The following is an 18,556-nucleotide window of genomic DNA, read 5'->3' as shown; positions in this document are numbered from 1 at the left end:
TTATATGAATTGGCAATCGTACAATTTGTTTTTTTTCCTCAAATTTATCCTAATCTTTTATAATGAATGGATGTTACTCATTTTTTATCCGAAAAGCTGGAGTTTCGTTTGCGTGTACAGTCTGTTTAACGACAACCACTGCATTATAACTAGATATTAATTTCAGTGACGTGTGCTATACAAATCAAATTTTTTATAATTATAATTACAAAGGTATTTTTTTAAAATCGCGCAAAGTTTCAAAATATTCGAAACTTCTAAAAGATCTTGAACATTTCGCTAATAATCATGATCAGTTTCTTCCAAATTTTTCTTTTCAACTTTGTAACTCAGCCTCCAATCAAAGGAGCAAATTTATTTCGTGGTCATTCATGCGACCGATGAAAATGCTAGACCGTAAAACGTGTTCTTCTTGTCATGTTATCACGCCACCGCTAATTACCTGTGAAATGAGTTCTGAAAAAATATCACGTTCCATGTCGGACAGCTAATTGCTTCCAGTTGTTATAGGTGTATGATTAGAGTTGTTATGTATTTCGAAACAAGAACAATGAAGAAAATCTAAAACTCGTCGTCGCAATTTTTGGCACCTCTACAGCAGGTCACGTTTACTCTGCGTATTTTATTTTTAAAAGTCGTAAAGTTGTGAATGAGCTAATCTAAAGTAATTATAACATGATTCTACCATTTTATTCTTATTATCTAACTGAAACACAACTTTCTGTAATACAAGATCTTTGCAGTACAGCATGAATCCCTAATTTATACATATTTCACTGCTGATCGATATAATAGAACGTATGGATGTGAGAAAGGCTTCATGGGAGGGGATAAAAGAAGGCAAAAAAATCAAATAGAAAATTATTTTATTGTTCTCCAAGCGTGAAATTTATTCGTAAAGCCATTTTTGGCAAATGTTTAGTGGATCGACGCTGCCCTCATTTCAAACAACAGAAAAAAAAACGTGCAGCGCATTCTTAATATATCAAATACATGTACGACACTGAACTTGCTTCGAACCGCGAGCGCCTGTATATACCTATTTAAATGAGTAACTATATTTACACGGAATAAACGCGAGAAAGATGATTATGTTTTACGACGAAAACTGTTGCTTATTCTGTTTTTCGCAGCTCACCTCACGCCATGGCAAGAATATTTTTTTATATATTATTGATAATATTATATCACGTAACGGGTCGTGGCTTCTGCCGATATAAGTTTTGCCTGACATGTTTCTTCTCTTCATACTTTGCGTAGGATATTTTTGGCCTGACAACTCAGCAACCCAGTTTCCATCGACCGGATGTATGTTATACCATTTTATTACAGATTTTTTTTTCATATTTACTGAACATTTCAAAGGCAGCGAACGAAAATACAGCTGTATGTGGAAAAATATAAAACTAACAGGTAATTCAGTAATTCAGATCATTACCGAATGAAGATCGTTATGCGTGTGCAAATAATATTGAGACCAATGGAATGATGATCAAATCAATATTACCAGAAATCATCCATGTCGATATGTTATTTTTATTATTATCGATAATTTCTTCCAACAATTGTCGGCATGATCTCAATCATTTAGCTTCCCTCCCCTAATTCTTGCTCGAAAAACTGAGACAGTTAAACATTATAGTTTATCTTCGGTTTCAAAAACGGAGCCCCAGATCCTGAATCTATATGGAAATTATGCACGTTACATATATCCGTGAGTTTTTGTAACATGAGGATACAAAAATACCTCCTAATAACATAATTAAGTACCATTGATGGAACATATTTTTCTTCAAAGTACTTTGCAAATCCTCTTCCATTCTTTCTTTTACAACCTTCTAAATTCTAGGGATGATTTAATACCCGTTAATTTTTATGTTACAGCCCACTTATCAAAACCGGGAGGCGATCGAAGAGTCGATGTCGAGGACTAACAGTGCTCCATACTCTCAGAATGCCCAGGGAGGTAAAATGCCATCCTTGAATAACAATCTTTCGGAGTTGGATACTCTCCTCCAAGATCTTAGTAACGCTCACTATAACACTCATCTTCAGGAAAGAGGTAAGCACTGACCAAATTCATTGACCATCTAATGATTACATTCTCCGTAATTTTCACCTACTGAAGCCTTGGTAAAACCTAATCGGAAGTAATTTGATGCCCTTCTACAGTATATCCCTTAAAACCCAATACGGGACCCATTGAGTTACGAGTACAAAAATTCAAGCTTTGGAAGGCTTTGTTGCAACTCTAGTTTGCCCTTATCCTTTAGCATTTTAGACCTACATGGGTAGGTCGAATCCGCATCCAATGCCGCATTATCCATATGCCAATTAACAGCAGGTGGGCAAAATAGTTCAGCGTCAAGTGGTAACTACTGGTAACTCTTCTTTGCTCTATTTCTGAGACCATTATTGTCTAGGTTGAACTTATATTTCAAAGCAGTCTGAACAGCGTCTGTCTTCGACCTTGACGGTATAAGTTGCTTCCGTGAGGTTTGGCATCAGCTTAAGCCAAATTAGAAGATTTAGAAACTGAGATCTCCTACTGACAACATCAACTCGGCACTTCATTCACCACATCAAATAGCTTCATCAAATAGCTTCATGTTTCCGCATCTGTATTAACATTAGTTATTACTAAATGTTTATAAGCCCGGTTTAAACAATGTTAAAATTAACTTCAATCGCAGGTCAAATTGGTAGCACAACATTTCTCTATCTCATTACCAACATTGGTCGAATTTCCTCAACCGTTTATGAAGTACTCAAATTATATACTTTTTCGCCGTACAATCGATTCATAAAAAATGTCATTTGTTCATACATTTCAGACAGCATAGGATCAACGGGGAAGTTGAACGGAGGTGCAAACAGCCCAATGTTACGCTCGCCAAGTAGCCTTTCAACAACGCGACCCACCGTTGATTCTCTACTCGAAGAGCTAAGTACTGCAGTTCCTGCTGGGTGAGTTTCGTTCATCTATATCTACTACATTGTCTGGCAATTTGTCCCATTCCTAATGATTTCGCGAGCTAATGACGGATCACTGTGCCTGAAAATTTTGTTGGCAACATCTTTGACCCGTAGTATTAGTCTCGATTCAATTATTGTGTTTGTTTTTAATGAGGATTATGATGATAATTTTATGTGAAATTTATCAATCATAATCGTAGTTGTTGCCCACTAATGAAGGGCATAACTATGAAAAGTAAATTAATTACTGCAGTGAATATCCACATGACGGTAAGGTCACCGTTACTATCCAAGAAACATCTACTGAGGTGCAACCAGTCTATGAAGGATATTCTCAGGTTCAACGAGAATCCTTGATTACAAAAACTGAGCAGAATCCAGGCTTCACTAACGGACACGCCGCCAGTAATGCTACCAAGGAGCTGGATGATCTCATGGCATCACTTTCTGAGTTTAAGGCAAGTACATCTTCAATTTGTTCATTCAATACGCTGATTGTACAATCGAGAAAAGAGTAATGGTTGATCTGTATCAATTTCTGCTTTTTACTATATGAAGAAGTACATTTAATCTTATTTGAGGTCACAGTTGTTTTGAATACCATAGATGAATTTAGTTAAGAACAAATGAATATTCACCATCCAAACGTAGAATTTAACTTGGAACGAAATCGGTTGCAATATTGTCACATGCATTATTATCATAGAGTTTCTTGTAAAACAGCAGTGACAGTAAAGCTCATTCCCTGCTAGTCCAGTATGAAGAAGGCGGCAGAAATCTGTATGTTGGAGGTTTCCTCTGCCCATTCTTGGCTCCCCTGGTTACCGAAATAGCTTTCATTCCACCATCCACCTCGCCGAGTAGCCCAGTGTATGCTCTACTCTCCTTCCCTCTATTCGTCAATCTCCTTGTCCTTTCAGCAAAAAGCGTGGGGGAAATATTAAGAGAGGGGGTCATAGTCAACCACTGATCTCCCCAAAGGTTTCTGCCAGTCTGCAAGCTCGTCTGCAACGGTCAACATCTTTCCCGGGTTTCTGAATCTTTTTTTCTCCTATAAACCTTGCTTATTGACACCTTACGGGTCCTCCTTATCTACTCAGCACTTCTCACTAATTGTATCGCTTGACCTCCTCAATGTTCGTGACATACAAACAAACTCAGAATACTGCAGTACTTTGGAAAGCGAGGTGCCCTCGTTAACTAGTCTCAAATCTATTAATATCAAGCACCCACATAACAGTATATTTTCCAGATCTCCTCTGTCCTAGATTCGGCTAACAGTACTTTGTCTCATAACTATTTCTTAACATTTTGGTCATATTTTAAAATAGATCAGGGATTAATTAGACCTTTGTTTTTCTTACAGATTAATGGTAGCACTCATCAACATCAGACAGTGACTGACTCCCCGTACGCCAAACCAAATAAAGCTACCAAGAGCTCGCCGAGTCCACAGCCACCAGAAGGGCCGCTGACCAGAATCCACATTTCAGAGACTCACACTACCCATCATTATCAACCGCAGCACGGGGAGAGCCACCACGCCCAAGCTGCAACTCAAATCAAACAGAATCAATTGGATTCTATGCTAGGAAATCTTCAAGCAGACATGAGTCGTCAAGGAGTTAACACAACCCAAAAAGGATGCTGCAATGCTTGCGAAAAGCCTATTGTCGGACAGGTGGAAAAATACCTACTTTCATGAAACCATGAATGGATACTCATAAACCAGATTATTAAATTAACACATCGGTATACAGGTGATCACTGCTTTGGGGAAAACGTGGCATCCAGAGCATTTCACTTGTACCCATTGCAACCAAGAGCTGGGTACACGTAACTTCTTTGAGAGGGACAGTCATCCCTACTGTGAACCGGATTATCACAATCTATTCTCCCCTCGATGCGCTTATTGTAACGGCCCAATTCTTGATGTAAGGATACTGTGTAGGAAATTCTTACCCCCCAATGAAACGGAATTTTTTTTTGCAAAGCTCCCAATAGTACACCGAACGATTTTTATTTTAGAAATGCGTTACTGCCCTGGAGAAGACTTGGCACACGGAGCACTTTTTCTGTGCTCAGTGTGGCAAACAGTTTGGAGAAGACGGTTTTCACGAACGTGATGGAAAACCTTATTGCCGCGAAGATTACTTTGACATGTTTGCACCAAAATGTGGCGGTTGCAACCGTGCTATAATGGAAAATTACATCTCTGCTCTCAACAGCCAGTGGCACCCAGATTGTTTTGTCTGCAGGGTAGGTTTTTAGAAGCTAAACATATATTTTTGAGATTAGTCTGTAATTTTCAGGTAAAAATGGGCACACCGGCATCTTGGACGTCATCATAATAATTTTAATCCTTTACTCTGTATAAATAATATTCCAGGATTGCAAGAAGCCAGTTTCTGGAAAATCCTTCTATGCAATGGAGGGTAAACCTGTTTGCCCAAAGTGCGTCGGAGTAGACGAAGACGAGGAGGAAGAGGAGGAAGAAGAAGCATAATTTTAGCGCTGTCGTCTTGTTTTTAATAACGTTGGCCATCACCCCACATGATAATGCAATGCCCTCCAATAGCCCCCATATGCCCTTGGCTCCATTTATGCGGAGCCCCCCTGAAACCCCCGAACAGCAAATACAGGTGATGGCCTTCGTTTTATCGGTCTTCCAACTACAACAGCGCCGTTGCACTCTCCGCTTTGATCTAGTCACTGATCACAACACATGCACACACTACTCAAGCTTAAGATACTTTGACAAATAAGTAGACATAATATAATATTCTGATGCGTTGGATAGAAGAAAAAAGAAATTGCACACTTGCATTTGCATTCTGTAAAAATTATCCCCATGGTCACTAATTATCATTATGAGATTGTTTGTATCGTATAAAAATATGAATAAACTCAAAAAAATGTAAAAACAAAGCAAAAAAGAACAAAAAAAAAAAACAACAAACAAATACACACAACACTAGAGGTCGTAGCAGGCAAATGGACTCTCGTTAAGTCTCGTGTCATTAATTACTGACGTGATAACTAAGATTGATTTCAAATCGGTCAGAGTCCATTTTTGCTGCATGAGACCTAGTGATGAATTTGGGCTGTGTGTCATGTGTTGCGATAGGTCTATCAGTTTCTCGCCATATTTGTTAGGGTAGGACCTTGGTTTGACTCATTTTTACAGATTGAACGAGGAAATGCATGTGCCAGAAAACGTCAAATCTGCATCTGATTTGTGTTAAACAAATAAACAGTCGTAATTTACATGGGCAGAATTATACTCGGCTGATCTTCGTTTAGCTACAAAGACCAATAGATGCGACAAGTCATATTAGCTACGTTCATGCACCTGTTCAAAAATGACAGTGTAGACTTGTTCGTAATTGATTAAGTAAAATGGAGGCTGAATAGCAAAGACACTTTACGTAGTTTGCTGCCAATAGGTTTTGGTCCGTGGCCAGGCATATTGAGTTGTCGCTATATTTAGATTGCTTGCTTATATATTTATAAGTCTGGAAATTGTTTGTATTTCATAATATGAGCATACTATTTTTGTGTTTTCGTCACGTGTTCGCACCCAGGAGGTGCGTGGCATCAAGAGGAGAATAGAATTTCCTTCCACTGTTCAAAATGAGATATCCAAAAAAAAATATTTCCCCAAACATGACTTGAAACTTCAAACATAGTTATGCTTTTTTACTGGATCAATTCAGACATCGATTCCGTAGTTTCAGTCACGGTTCTAATTATTAGTATTTTGAAGCACACAAGCTAGATGAATCAATGTCTCCGTTAAATGGTATCGGGGACTGCCAGTACTTGTCAAATTATTCATTGATTGGGTATTTTGTTAGCAGATCACAGGCTGACTAACAGACTTGGATGCCCAAACTGAAAGTTGGCACAATTATTTTTTAATTGTATAATCTGTGCATAGCAACTAATCTCAGTGATCAAAATTGAGACACTGTAATTTTTTTTACCAATCTGTTGCAGGATTGTAGACAACCATTCCATGGTGGATCATTCTTTGATCACGAGGGATTGCCATACTGTGAGACACACTATCATGCAAAACGAGGATCCCTTTGTGCAGGTTGTCATAAGCCCATAACCGGTGAGTGTTTTTCTGACTGTACAAACTAAGGATCTATTTCGAAAATTCAAGGAACTATGTCTGGAAATTTTCTACTTCTCATTTCAGGTCGCTGCATAACTGCCATGTTCCGTAAATTCCACCCTGAACACTTTGTATGTGCTTTTTGTTTGAAACAATTGAACAAGGGTACTTTCAAAGAACAAAATGACAAGCCATACTGTCATGGTTGTTTTGATAAATTGTTTGGATAAAAACCAATAATCGGATATACAGATGTATGACGTAGTTTGTGCATACTGTGTATCAGATAGAACTATATATACTAATATTAAGCGAAATAAGTTGTGTTTGATTACCAAGGATGTTTTATGATTTGCATTTCCAGAAGGAGTTGCATACAAATTTTTACAGGATCATACAGGTGACACTACAATTGTCGTCATCATCAGGTTTGATTTCATTGAAATATGTGTAGGTATAGGTTCACACAATGGGCCGACATTTCGTGCTCAATTCTGTTATTTGTTGTACAATTTTTAATTTTGATACATATTCGGCAACTCCTGGTTAGCTGCTTAATATTCTCGTGACTTTTAATCTAAGAAGAGGTACTAATTAGCTATAGGTATAGTTCGGTGGTGTACTAATAGTTTGATATACTATTATAATGAAATTGCTAATCCTGTAACTGGAAAACTGTTGTAGAAGGCCGTAGAAATCTTGTTTTCCACCAACATCCGATATGTATATTTTGATGCTTACCGGGTACCAATCATACGTCATCACAATACCTTTTCTGTTAGAATTTGTTGAATAATTATGAATCATGATATATTTATGTACAGTTAATAATAGTTATACATATACAACTGCTTTATTCATATTTTATTTACTGTTGCGTCTGTGTAACTAATTATCTTTATAGTCATTTCTTTGCTTCATTTTCTACAGAAAAAGTAGATTAGCGAACGTGACTTCAAACTTATTTTATTAATGATTATATTTGTAAGTTTATACAATATGTATAAACTATTTATAGATGAATTTTACAAACCACGTGAGATGAAGTTGTCAAATGAAATCACAAAAAATTCTTACTTCATCTACTATTCTGAGACTGCTCAGCTTATTACAATTAATTTTAAAAACAGAAACTGTCTTAAAATTATACTATACGCCGTTTTTTGTTAAAAAATTGACAATTATAATTCGATAGATGTATGACTAACGAAAATTTTTCATAAAATATCAAACTGATCTTAATCAAAGTTATGATAATTTACCAGAAATATCTGCGCTCGTTAAAGTTTGTGCCAACATTCTTCTACAGATACCTTGTAATTACACGGTTAACTCGTATCAAATATGGTTTGTAAGCACTTTCGCCACAGAGTCGATGCCGCATAAATAAATAACTATTCAATTGATTGACCTTATTCAATACCCGATGAAATAATACAGAGTAGTACAAGTGGGTTGGGGCTCGATATCAGAGAAATAATGGAACACCATATGATTGTAATCAGCATTTATTGTGCACATTGCTCAACCAATCGCACTTAGCAAGTATTGATGTATTCCAAGACACATTCTTAATATATTAAATATTTAATTTGTATAATAATAAGACATCAGAAAGTGCTGTTAATAAAAATGACATGGTTAAGATATCTACGTACTTATTCTAATTGTATAAAAAATTCGACGAACATAACAGTCCACTATATGTACAAGAATAAGGGTTTCATAGTACTAGCTTTCTAGTATAATTGTTATTCAACTATTGATATCGTACGAAAATCATATAAATAATCATATTTACAGCGCCCACAGAACATATGCTACCCTAGCAAGAAACGCCCTATTGATTAGACATGTGTATCACAGATATAGTCTCAGAGTCTAGTTATGTCAGAACATGATTTCATGGAAAGATAATAATGGGGTGGTGCACCTTTACGCCAAACTTGGAAATAATTCAGAAAAACTTTCGTGCCACAAATCTGTGAGGGTTGCTGCTGCAGCGTTAGTGTTGATAATTTCTGTATTCGGAGAACCGTGAGACTCGTATCCTCCGTCTGATAAATGTGAATCAATTTTACTTGGAGGATCGACCATTTCAATATCTTCCGAATGATTGCTAGCTGGGGATAAAGAGTCTGTGAATGTATGAGCCGGGGATAAATGATCGGCAAAAGCGTGACCAGGCGTTAAATACGTCGAATCTTCTTCATTGTAGATACTGTCAGAGCTTATTTCTTGAACGCTTTCTTCAATTTTGATATCCTCCCCATTTCCGGGGTATATTATGGTTATACAATTAGTCGATTCATCATAGGTACCGTAGACTGTATCCATGTCATTTAAATTTGGCTCTTCCTTAACTTCAACAACATTTTCGTGAGTAGGTAATACATCTGCATTGGTCGGAGTACAAAATATAGGTGTTGTGCTCGAGCCAGAAGATTGGTCAGGTAGAGAGCGGGTATTTAAGCTTCGATTAGTTCTATCGGTTTCCACATTTTCTGATGTCTGCCCCACCATTCTTGTTGTATCGCTAGATTCTTTGGTGGCTTCTCTTGGAATGTTGATCTTGAACGGAAATAAATTTGAAACGATTAGTCGAGAGACCACTGAGGGTTCATACATACACATATATTCAATGTATACGCACATAAACTCAAAATTACTGGGATTTATTCGTTTCTAGAACAGTTTTAAGGTAGCTCTTCCACTGTTAAAGATTTCATGTACTGAGCTCCCTAACAGTTTTTACTGCATTTCTTATTTGTCAATAATGAAAGTTGAAAGATCTTAATGTTATCTGACTATATGATTACAAAAAATATTTGATGGTTGCTAAAATAGCAAAGAATTTGTATGCGTATTATTATGTTCAGAGGATCAGACTTTAATTGAACTACTCACTTGTTCACTTGATTGATGAGCATTTGCTTCCACTTCAGCGGTAACTTCTCGCAGAAGACTTTCGGCCAGTTCTTCAAGTCTTTCGATGTAATCGTCTCCTTGGAGGTCTGCAAACAGTTCTTCGAGAGGAGGTAGAGGGTCAAGATCTTCCACAGTGTTGCGGCTGGTTGGCTCAGGGTCAGAACTGGTGCCGGTTTGGTTGACCCACCCTGCGGCAGAGGGTATTGGGAGGATACTGTAGATCCTGGCATGGGGGCAACGGAACCGACACGGCTCTGACACTCTGAGCAAACCGGAATTTCTGTCGTTCTCGACTCAAGGTCTTTCCTCAGTAATGTGTTTTGAACTGTCAGGGTCTCATTTTGAGACTTTAGCACCGAACACTCTTGAATGAGTGCATCATTTTTTTCACGAAGTAATCTGACTGTTTCCTCAAGTTCATCTAATTTTGCTCTCTTACGGTCACGAGATGTCTGCGCAGCTACTCTATTTTTCAACTTCCTGAAAGTGAAATTAAAAGATTTCGTTAGTGTATCCAGTTCCAACTAATGTAATACATGAGATTATTATCTAATTCTTTGAGCTGTTTGACAGCAGCAGCTGTCAAACATGTCCTTCAACACATTCGAACAGATGTTCAAACATGCGCGGAGCTATTCATGGGGTATTTGTTTATCGTTAATATAATCCGAGTTCTCACTTTCTCTGGATTTTCTCTTCCCACGTAAGATGATCGAGGCGCCGTTTCTTCCCTCGAAAGCATACGTTTTGGTCAATAAGGGAAGAAGCGTCCAGCGTTGCGTCATCTTCGGTGGTCGAGGACATTCTCCTGTTTTTATTAATATTTTCGGAGATTAACGATGTCGCAAATCTTACTCTTTGAGTTGGAAAACTGTGAGTTTTAGAAAAACTCTTAGGCACGGTTATGAAAATGCGTTCCAATGCGCTCATATTCAGCCATTGATGATTCCAACGATAAAAAAAACAAACGAGTATCTCTTAGTTCAAGTTTTTACACTTCCGCGTCTTATCTCTTGAGACGTTAGGCCGCAAATGTACCTTCCACATCACAATATCCTTTGAAAATAACTCGGTCTCTAGTAGGAGGTGAAATGGGCTGATGCAAGAACTTTACTAGCTGCAGCACAAATTCAGACAGATTGCGTAATCAAACGAATACGGAATCGCATGGAACAGCTACGAAAAAATGGAACAATTTTCGGATTGGTTAACTTTTAGTGATTCGTATGTGGCCTTCAGCGATTGGCGATTCGTTGCCCGGTAACCAATGACGTCAAGCTCCAAGCGGAATAGTTTTTTAAATATAATCCCTCCCACTTTTTCAAAGAATTTCTCGAACGCTCATAGCTTTTTCACCAACTCTGTTCTGCGCATTCCCCTAACTGCCTTCACAACGTCATTCGTCACAAACACTATTATATGCTGCAGTTACAATAAAGATAGATGTGCTGCAATTCCACTACAGTGCGCGAAATTTCATTTTTCATTTTACACTCTTTCCTATCTCACAGCTGATTGCCTGAATCAAAGGACTCGGTAGAGTCATTATTATATACCCAGCAGTTTTAGAAGATTCAAAGCTCGATTCAGAGGCTATGAGCATCATCAAGCGTAGGGAATATTTTATTCCTTATTAAATACTTGCGGTTCGACAGGAGATGACGTATAGACTAAAATCATGTATTTATATTATACTTTGCAATTATAATACATGAGTGACATACAAACGTACTTTGATTGTGTTGAACAATAAGTTGATCGATGGATTGGAGTACAGAAAATTTAATAAGGGAGATAAGATTACTCGTTGGAATTATTTTGAATAGTGAATCTTCATTGAATCATAAATTGATGGGAGCATCCAGTGTTCGAAACATAAATAAAACTGAATGATGATTGAGTCATGACTTTTGTCTAACCTATAAAATCTTTGTGCTTGTGAACCATTGATATACTGTATCAGTGTTGTGAACTTGAAGTTGTCATTCGACGATTCATATTCATTATTGCAAGATCTTGGGGAAAATGGCTTGTGAGAGTTGCTCAATGAAGTTCAATCTATTCAAAAGAAAAGTAAGTATGCAACACTGACGCGTTTATGTTATACTTAATAGGCCATGACATTCAAACAAATGATGAATTAAAAAATAGCAAGACAAAATCTGACAATCACATCTTTGCCAATCCTGCATCACTTTGGAACACGACATATAATTTCTAAAATTTTGTCGCATTCCTTCTTTTTCTTTTGGAAATTAAATTTTTTCCGATGAACACTGAAAATTATCCTATGGGGCAGAACGCAAAGATTGAGTCAGCATTTGCATTCATCTGGTTTTAGACAACAAACTACTTGTTTGTCATTGATTGAGGTTACTAGAACACTGAAAAACACACTTTTTTGGTTTATTACTGTTGTCCAAAGCATAATTTTAATTCAGAAACAATGCATGGACTGCTTACGGTATTACTGTACAAATTGTTTGACGAGATGTGGGGACAGGAGATTGAACTGTGATAAATGCTGCATCTTAGGTCAAAGACCACTCATAAGAAGTACCTTACTGGAAATGCGTTCCAAAGATTTGCAGCATTATTTAAATGCAAAGAAAATATCAACTCGTGGCTGCGTTGGTGAGAACCTATTATTAAGATTTTCTTATTCTCAATGAAATTCTAACAGGTGCTAACTTCATTTCTAAACTGAATTTATAGAAAAAGAAGATCTAGTGAATCTAGTCATTCTACATGCAAATGCTACTAGTAGTAATCAAAGGACTGGCTCAAGCTTTGAAGATGGCCCATTCATGAATGCATTTCGTGGATTCACCTCTAATATATTTAATACTTCAACTTCTAATGTGCCAAATTGGAATAGGTCAGAAAGCAGAAGAACAGATACTCCTCCTAGAGACAGAGCTCCAGATGGACCTCGAGATTATCCAAGACAGCCACAGAGAAGCAACGAATCTAATATAAGCAGGTGAGGCCAGTATCCATAAGTATGAAAGGTGATTGAGACTTGAGAAACACATAGAGAATATTAGAAAATTGAGTTCAATTTTTTTTTTTCTACTGTTAAAGCCAATGTTGTTGTGCACCAAACAACTCAATTGGCTCTGAAAATGTTTTGGGATATAATATGTCACATTATCTGAGATTACATTAACTATTCTCTGTTTATTGATTAAAGTTCCGCCGATCATTCCAATTCTACGCCAAATTCAAGATCTCGAAGCCGATCTAATAGCAATGACAGACAAGCCCGACTGAATGCACAAACCGTAAACGCGGAGCCAACTCCCATTGCAAGTTCCCCAGAAACGGAAAGAGCCTCATCTTTTACTGAATCTCCTCACAACATTGAAATTGAAGAGGTATCTGACAGTGATTGCAGCCAACCTCCAGGCCCTGAACCTTTGGTCACCGAACAAGACGAAAATACTTCAGCTGATGCAGAAAAGCATTCAGTGATAGTTACGGAACTACTCAGCGTAGGTTATATCATTTGAAACTCTGAACTTAGAAGTGAGGATTTCATCCTACAAATTGATTGCTCTCAGTTCAATGGCCTTTCCTCAATATTACCTTTGTTGCTAGAATTTCTGTAGCTACGCCTAACTTTTTTGCTTATTAAATTAGTGATGTATTCCAACAGCATACTGGAACAGTGAAATTATCTGACATCGACAATATAGCTGGACTTCAGGCTTTGAATGTAAAACAACTGAAAGACTTACTCAGCATTAACAGAGTGAACTTTAAAGGCTGCGTGGAACGAAGTGAACTGTTAGACCGAGCTTCACGGTTATGGCAACAGCATGCTAAATCCAGAGAAGGTAAGTAGGATCTCACGTACAACTGACTTAGGTTTCTCAACTGTTCTATTCACTTGACCATCTTTCGAAATTTTCTAATATGTTTTTCATAGATCTGGAGAAATTGGGGCTAGATGATCTTTGCAAAATCTGCATGGATGCGCCAGTGGAATGTGTGATGCTAGAATGTGGTCATATGGCGACATGTACTACCTGTGGAAAACAGCTTTCAGAGTGTCCAATTTGCAGGCAATATGTGGTCCGCGTCGTGCGAACATTTAGAGCCTGAGATAACGGAAACTGTACAATTACTAAGCGATGAAAATTCCTTATTCTTACACCGGCATCATATTCTATGTGATCGATGTTGCATATCTACATGAATAGGCATTAGTACAAATAAGTCAATGTTATGTATGTGATTTAAGTATAGGATTAACCTGTGGATGAAGGATTATTTCAGCAGTTGTATTCCGTTCCTTCTACCTGACGGACGTTCAATAAAGCTTAGCGTTATTTCTAAATTTGTATTAAATTTCACCTAAAGACATTACAGTCAACATCTTGCGGCAGCAGCATCACTTTTATAATTACCCTCCTTTGAAACTTGAAAATAATACTGTTTTCGCCGTGAATGACCGAAATTAGAGAATGTCGACTTTCACCAGTAAATGTCAACAGATATCATCTACGTCGGTGAAAGATCGAATATTTCATTACATTGTTGTACATTCGGACCCTCTCTGGTGTCTGGCGACATGCTCCAGATTTCGGTGTTTGACAGTAACACTGTGTTTATTCAGACAGTAGTAATTTTGGACATGTTTCAAATGTATACCAAATAGGTAACAACTGACTCTGTATTCTGTAAGAATAGTTCAGGTTTTGATTTTTTTTTACAAGAGTATTTTACTGAACAGCTTTTCGATCCCTATACATAATTTATGTTTGTAAAAAAATATTCACTATGATGCAAAATAAATTCTACTAGCATCGCCAAGTACTATCACTTTTCTGATATCAGCTTTTCATGATATTTGATAGCAAATCGGATATAAGTTTTTATCGCCGATTCCGATGTGATAGAAGGAATACCGCAACTTCTGAGGTAACTGATTACATTTTCTGCTAATGGCTTATGTTAGAAATAAAAAGTGATGAGTCACTTTACTAAGAAATCTATCATACCGTTTCACAACTTTGTTGGACTTGAGATATCTTGATCTAAAGTTTTCTGAACGTTGTGATAATATTAATGGATTAATCGATCCGTTTCATTGACCTATTCGAAGTTTTTGGATCATTACGCATTAATAACATTTCGCAGTATTTCAAAATGTCATCGGTGCCTTTTCAAATATTTGCTATTATAGAAAATGATGTAACGGCTGATAAAATGTATTCAATATGATTCTACCATGCAAGTATATTCTTATAAACATTCTAATACATGCTAATACTAATAACCGATTTAAATCAGTAAATCATTTTACCTGACCATAGTATAAATTAAACCCAAATTCCTAAAATACTGTTTGCATTTTCAGCAGAACTTACGAATTTGGAGAATATACCGATTTTTGGCAAGCGCACACGGGCCATCCCACGTGAACCGGATCAGTCACCTCTCAGATATTTTTTTAATTTGGCAAGTCGATTGTCCATAGAGAGTTAGAATTTTGTGTCAGATGATTTTTCAATTAGTGCAAAATTCGATTTATTATTAACCATCGAAAATTGAGCAGCGTTTTCTTCAAAAAATCATAATTTCGTCAAAAATGATGTGAGATTCAATTTTTTTTTGAGCACTTACGCGGATAAGGCCACAGATTTAGAAAAAAAATAGATGGTTACAGAAAAGTTTATTTATCATTTGTTTATTTGACAATTAATTTTCAAATGATTTTTAAAACACTGACGGATAGCACCGAAATTTTTTTAAAAAATGCTGACATATACTTTGAACTATACTACAGCCTGTGAATTAATTTCAGAGATGCATTCGGCTTCGTTTTCGAGTAAAAAATCATCAAAGTCGGCGGCGCGCATAAATTCGAGCTCGTCGCCGCCTAGGTGCGTAATGGCGCGCGTCGAACAATAGAGAATACCCCCTATTTACTCTCCATGGTCGCTACTTGATGGACGCTCCGCGGCGGCATTTCGAAGTCATTTTCGCGATGATCGACACCATTTAACAATCTGAAAAAAATTCCATAGCTTCCCTATGACTCTCCAAAGCGATAGAGTCAAGTTTCAGGAATGTGTTATTTCTCGTTTTCGAGATATCAAGTCACATTAGGACACAATGATATCCGGTTCACGTGGAATGGCCCATACACAGGATGGAACGCATGCACCTGATGAGGCACCAAGTCCCGGAATACCTCCTCGGGTTTCCTGTTCTCCTGATACCTAGAAAATTTTTTGGCCTAAATTTCTCAGCTTGAGGACAACTCTTACACAGCTGAAAATTATTCTTCTCTTTTTGAATCGAAAATTTAGTGAATAAATGAATACACAGGCAGGCATATGCGTGGTCCTGCAAGGAATCAGTCGATCACTCTACCATACTAGGAATAAATATGCAGGATACAATATACAGGATCGAAGGCATGCACATGATGAGGCACATGGGCGCTCGGTGGCTACATTATCAATTTTCAAATTCACCATAGTCTTTGGTAATTTTCACCCCGAAATCCCAAAGTATCGGCCCAAAAATTGGCAAAGACTGCAAAATGAAGCTCTTACACGGCCTTTCAGTTTTTCATGAAAAAAGTTCACGGAAAATTCCGAGTAAGTTCAAAACGGTCAATTGAGAACGAGCAATTCGGTATTCGATCATTGCAACGTCTCGTACGTAGATCCTCCTTTTCCGAGGCAACGGCAGCCGAAGCGACGTCGTCATCGGGAGCGACGTCGATGGTAGTGTGTATATCCTTTGAGAAGAGATAGAAGAAGCTAGCGAGGAGAGAGAGACATATGTTGGGGTAAGGATTAGCAATGGATTAGTACGCGGTTACTACAGCGCTATATACTTGGTTGACAATGAGTCCAGTGTCCAGTTTTGACTGAGCAGTCACTCGGGAAGTAGTGTTTCGTTTGATCTACACATTTTGAAAAAGCGCTTGACAATCGGTAGCTACTGAAATTTCGTGAATTCCGTAACTTGGAGATTTTTCCACAAGCACTGGTGAGCATAATATTTTTACCGTGACCATCGTATGTCCGGGCTCCCGATCGGTCAGCAATTCGTTTCAAAGAATTGGAGCTGGTGGTAATGCGACATGAACGTGGAATTTTGATAGATTTTAAGTAACGATCGGACTCGATGGTGGGAGAGATTGCGCTCAGACTATAGTCTTTGCACATTTTTCGGGGTGAAAAACACCAAAGGCTATAGCGTTTGCTTATTTTTCGTGCGATTCACCGCGATTTCGGGGTGTAAAAAATGGGCCAAGTAATTCTTTTTCTAAAATTGAACAAGTTATCGCCAATTTATCGATCTGAAAGGTGAAAATCAAGGATATGTCGATGGGATTCATTGCCAGCTCGATCTAATCGACGTCTTCATGTTCGTTACGCCTTCCAACGTAGAGAAAGCGTCCTGGATTAATTAGAACGAATGGATTACCTTTCGCCTCGAAAAAACGTCAAGCCTATATCCTCAGATATCTTACAAGATTCAGGGGAATAAATCTTCGATCGATTAGTCGTCGTGATATGACACAAAGATCCGTAAACTGATCAGAGTTCGATCATTCGATTGATGATGATTAATTAACAAGTGCATCAATTCAGACACAAAGCTGTATATGTATAGTAATCGAATGAATTGCAGCCAATCACGAAACATCCGATCGAGGGCGTGTAATTTGGTACATGGTCAACAGAGTACATATGTGTTGCAGGTTTTCCGTCTTGGATTCGACGGCAGTTCGGCTTCGGCGACAGGAGCGGCGACATCAGGAGCGACATTAGTAGCAAAGCAGATTCCTCAGAGCGACGATGGAGAGAGAGAACGGTGAGCAGAACTTCACATAAAATTTAGTTGAATATTGCTTAAATCGGTTGCGCAAACGTTCCTATATGTATTTTGATCACTCGCTCTCGACTATTCATACTAAAAACAGTCGTTAGAAATACACTAGCCCGGGTTCTGAACAACCCTTTAATATTCTGAGAGATGACTTTGCAATTGAATTACGCGTTTCATTCTGTTTTCCGGAATTCGGAGATAATCAATTGATCAATCCAACTAATACAAATTAGATATAGCCATTATTCTTAATCAACTTTCTTTACGACATTTTTCTGATTTTTCCCTCCATGAAATATTTTTCAAATCGCTCGAGCGTCTGTTTCCCATTGTAGTTTGATTACGTTATTACGAGCTTCGCTGAAGGATGTATTGCAAATGCACTCAATGCAGCTCCAGAAAAATTCGTAGGGATGATTTTCGATGATTTTTCACTCAATTAATTTTCTTAATGAGATACGGAATGATTTATTGATCTTTTTCGTGGATACAAATAGAGTATAAATATAAGCGATTGTTATATCGTGATTTGAATTGTACATGTGATATTTGTTTTTCTTTCTGGTGGATGATCATTGCGTGATGGAACCAAATCAGGATATCAACGAGTCTCTCCAAAGATCGACTACTCTCCATCCTGTTCCGGTAGAGATGGATCTGCAACACATGAGA

General features: G+C 37.6%; 3 protein-coding genes across 11 annotated transcripts in view; 2 read left to right on the top strand and 1 right to left on the bottom strand.

The window, feature by feature from the left end:
- LOC105690493 (leupaxin-like) overlaps positions 1–8,505 on the top strand; it is a 30,027-nt gene extending 21,522 nt beyond the window's left edge. For 6 of the 7 annotated variants that reach the window (XM_012408322.3, XM_012408303.3, XM_012408329.3 and 3 more), the window contains 8 exons: positions 1,885–2,062; positions 2,835–2,967; positions 3,230–3,434; positions 4,343–4,657; positions 4,737–4,910; positions 5,005–5,235; positions 6,976–7,096; positions 7,184–8,505. In XM_012408322.3, coding sequence (XP_012263745.1) covers positions 1,885–2,062; positions 2,835–2,967; positions 3,230–3,434; positions 4,343–4,657; positions 4,737–4,910; positions 5,005–5,235; positions 6,976–7,096; positions 7,184–7,329 — 1,503 coding nt within the window. In that variant the 3' untranslated portion in view covers positions 7,330–8,505. Of the gene's footprint in view, positions 1–1,884; positions 2,063–2,834; positions 2,968–3,229; positions 3,435–4,342; positions 4,658–4,736; positions 4,911–5,004; positions 5,236–5,365; positions 5,972–6,975; positions 7,097–7,183 lie in introns of those variants that run through there. The other variant, XM_012408337.3, reaches the window with a different exon arrangement.
- Positions 8,506–8,591: 86 nt separating this feature from the next.
- LOC105690536 lies at positions 8,592–11,190 on the bottom strand. The gene is given in 4 exon segments (XM_012408360.4): positions 8,592–9,670; positions 10,007–10,231; positions 10,234–10,507; positions 10,707–11,190. Coding segments are annotated over 4 exon segments (1,386 nt in total). The 5' UTR covers positions 10,958–11,190; the 3' UTR covers positions 8,592–9,034.
- A 194-nt stretch (positions 11,191–11,384) lies between these two features.
- LOC105690527 (E3 ubiquitin-protein ligase rififylin) lies at positions 11,385–14,369 on the top strand. Of its 3 annotated transcripts, none has more exons than XM_012408348.3 (6): positions 11,385–12,100; positions 12,469–12,661; positions 12,743–13,010; positions 13,221–13,521; positions 13,686–13,866; positions 13,959–14,369. In XM_012408348.3, exons 1-6 carry the CDS (start codon positions 12,053–12,055, stop codon positions 14,132–14,134), a joined length of 1,167 nt encoding a protein of 388 aa, XP_012263771.2. In that variant the 5' UTR covers positions 11,385–12,052; the 3' UTR covers positions 14,135–14,369. The 3 variants fall into 3 exon arrangements, with proteins under 3 accessions (XP_012263771.2, XP_048508634.1, XP_020710760.1); XM_048652677.1 differs by having other exon boundaries at positions 11,385–12,104; XM_020855101.2 differs by having other exon boundaries at positions 11,386–12,100; positions 12,563–12,661.
- Positions 14,370–18,556: the final 4,187 nt, after the last annotated feature.

The sequence above is a fragment of the Athalia rosae genome, chromosome 3, assembly GCF_917208135.1.
Source record: "Athalia rosae chromosome 3, iyAthRosa1.1, whole genome shotgun sequence".
Lineage (NCBI taxonomy): Eukaryota > Metazoa > Arthropoda > Insecta > Hymenoptera > Athaliidae > Athalia > Athalia rosae.
The sequence above is the reverse complement of the archived record's forward strand: the minus strand, read 5'-3'. Positions and strand labels throughout refer to the sequence as shown.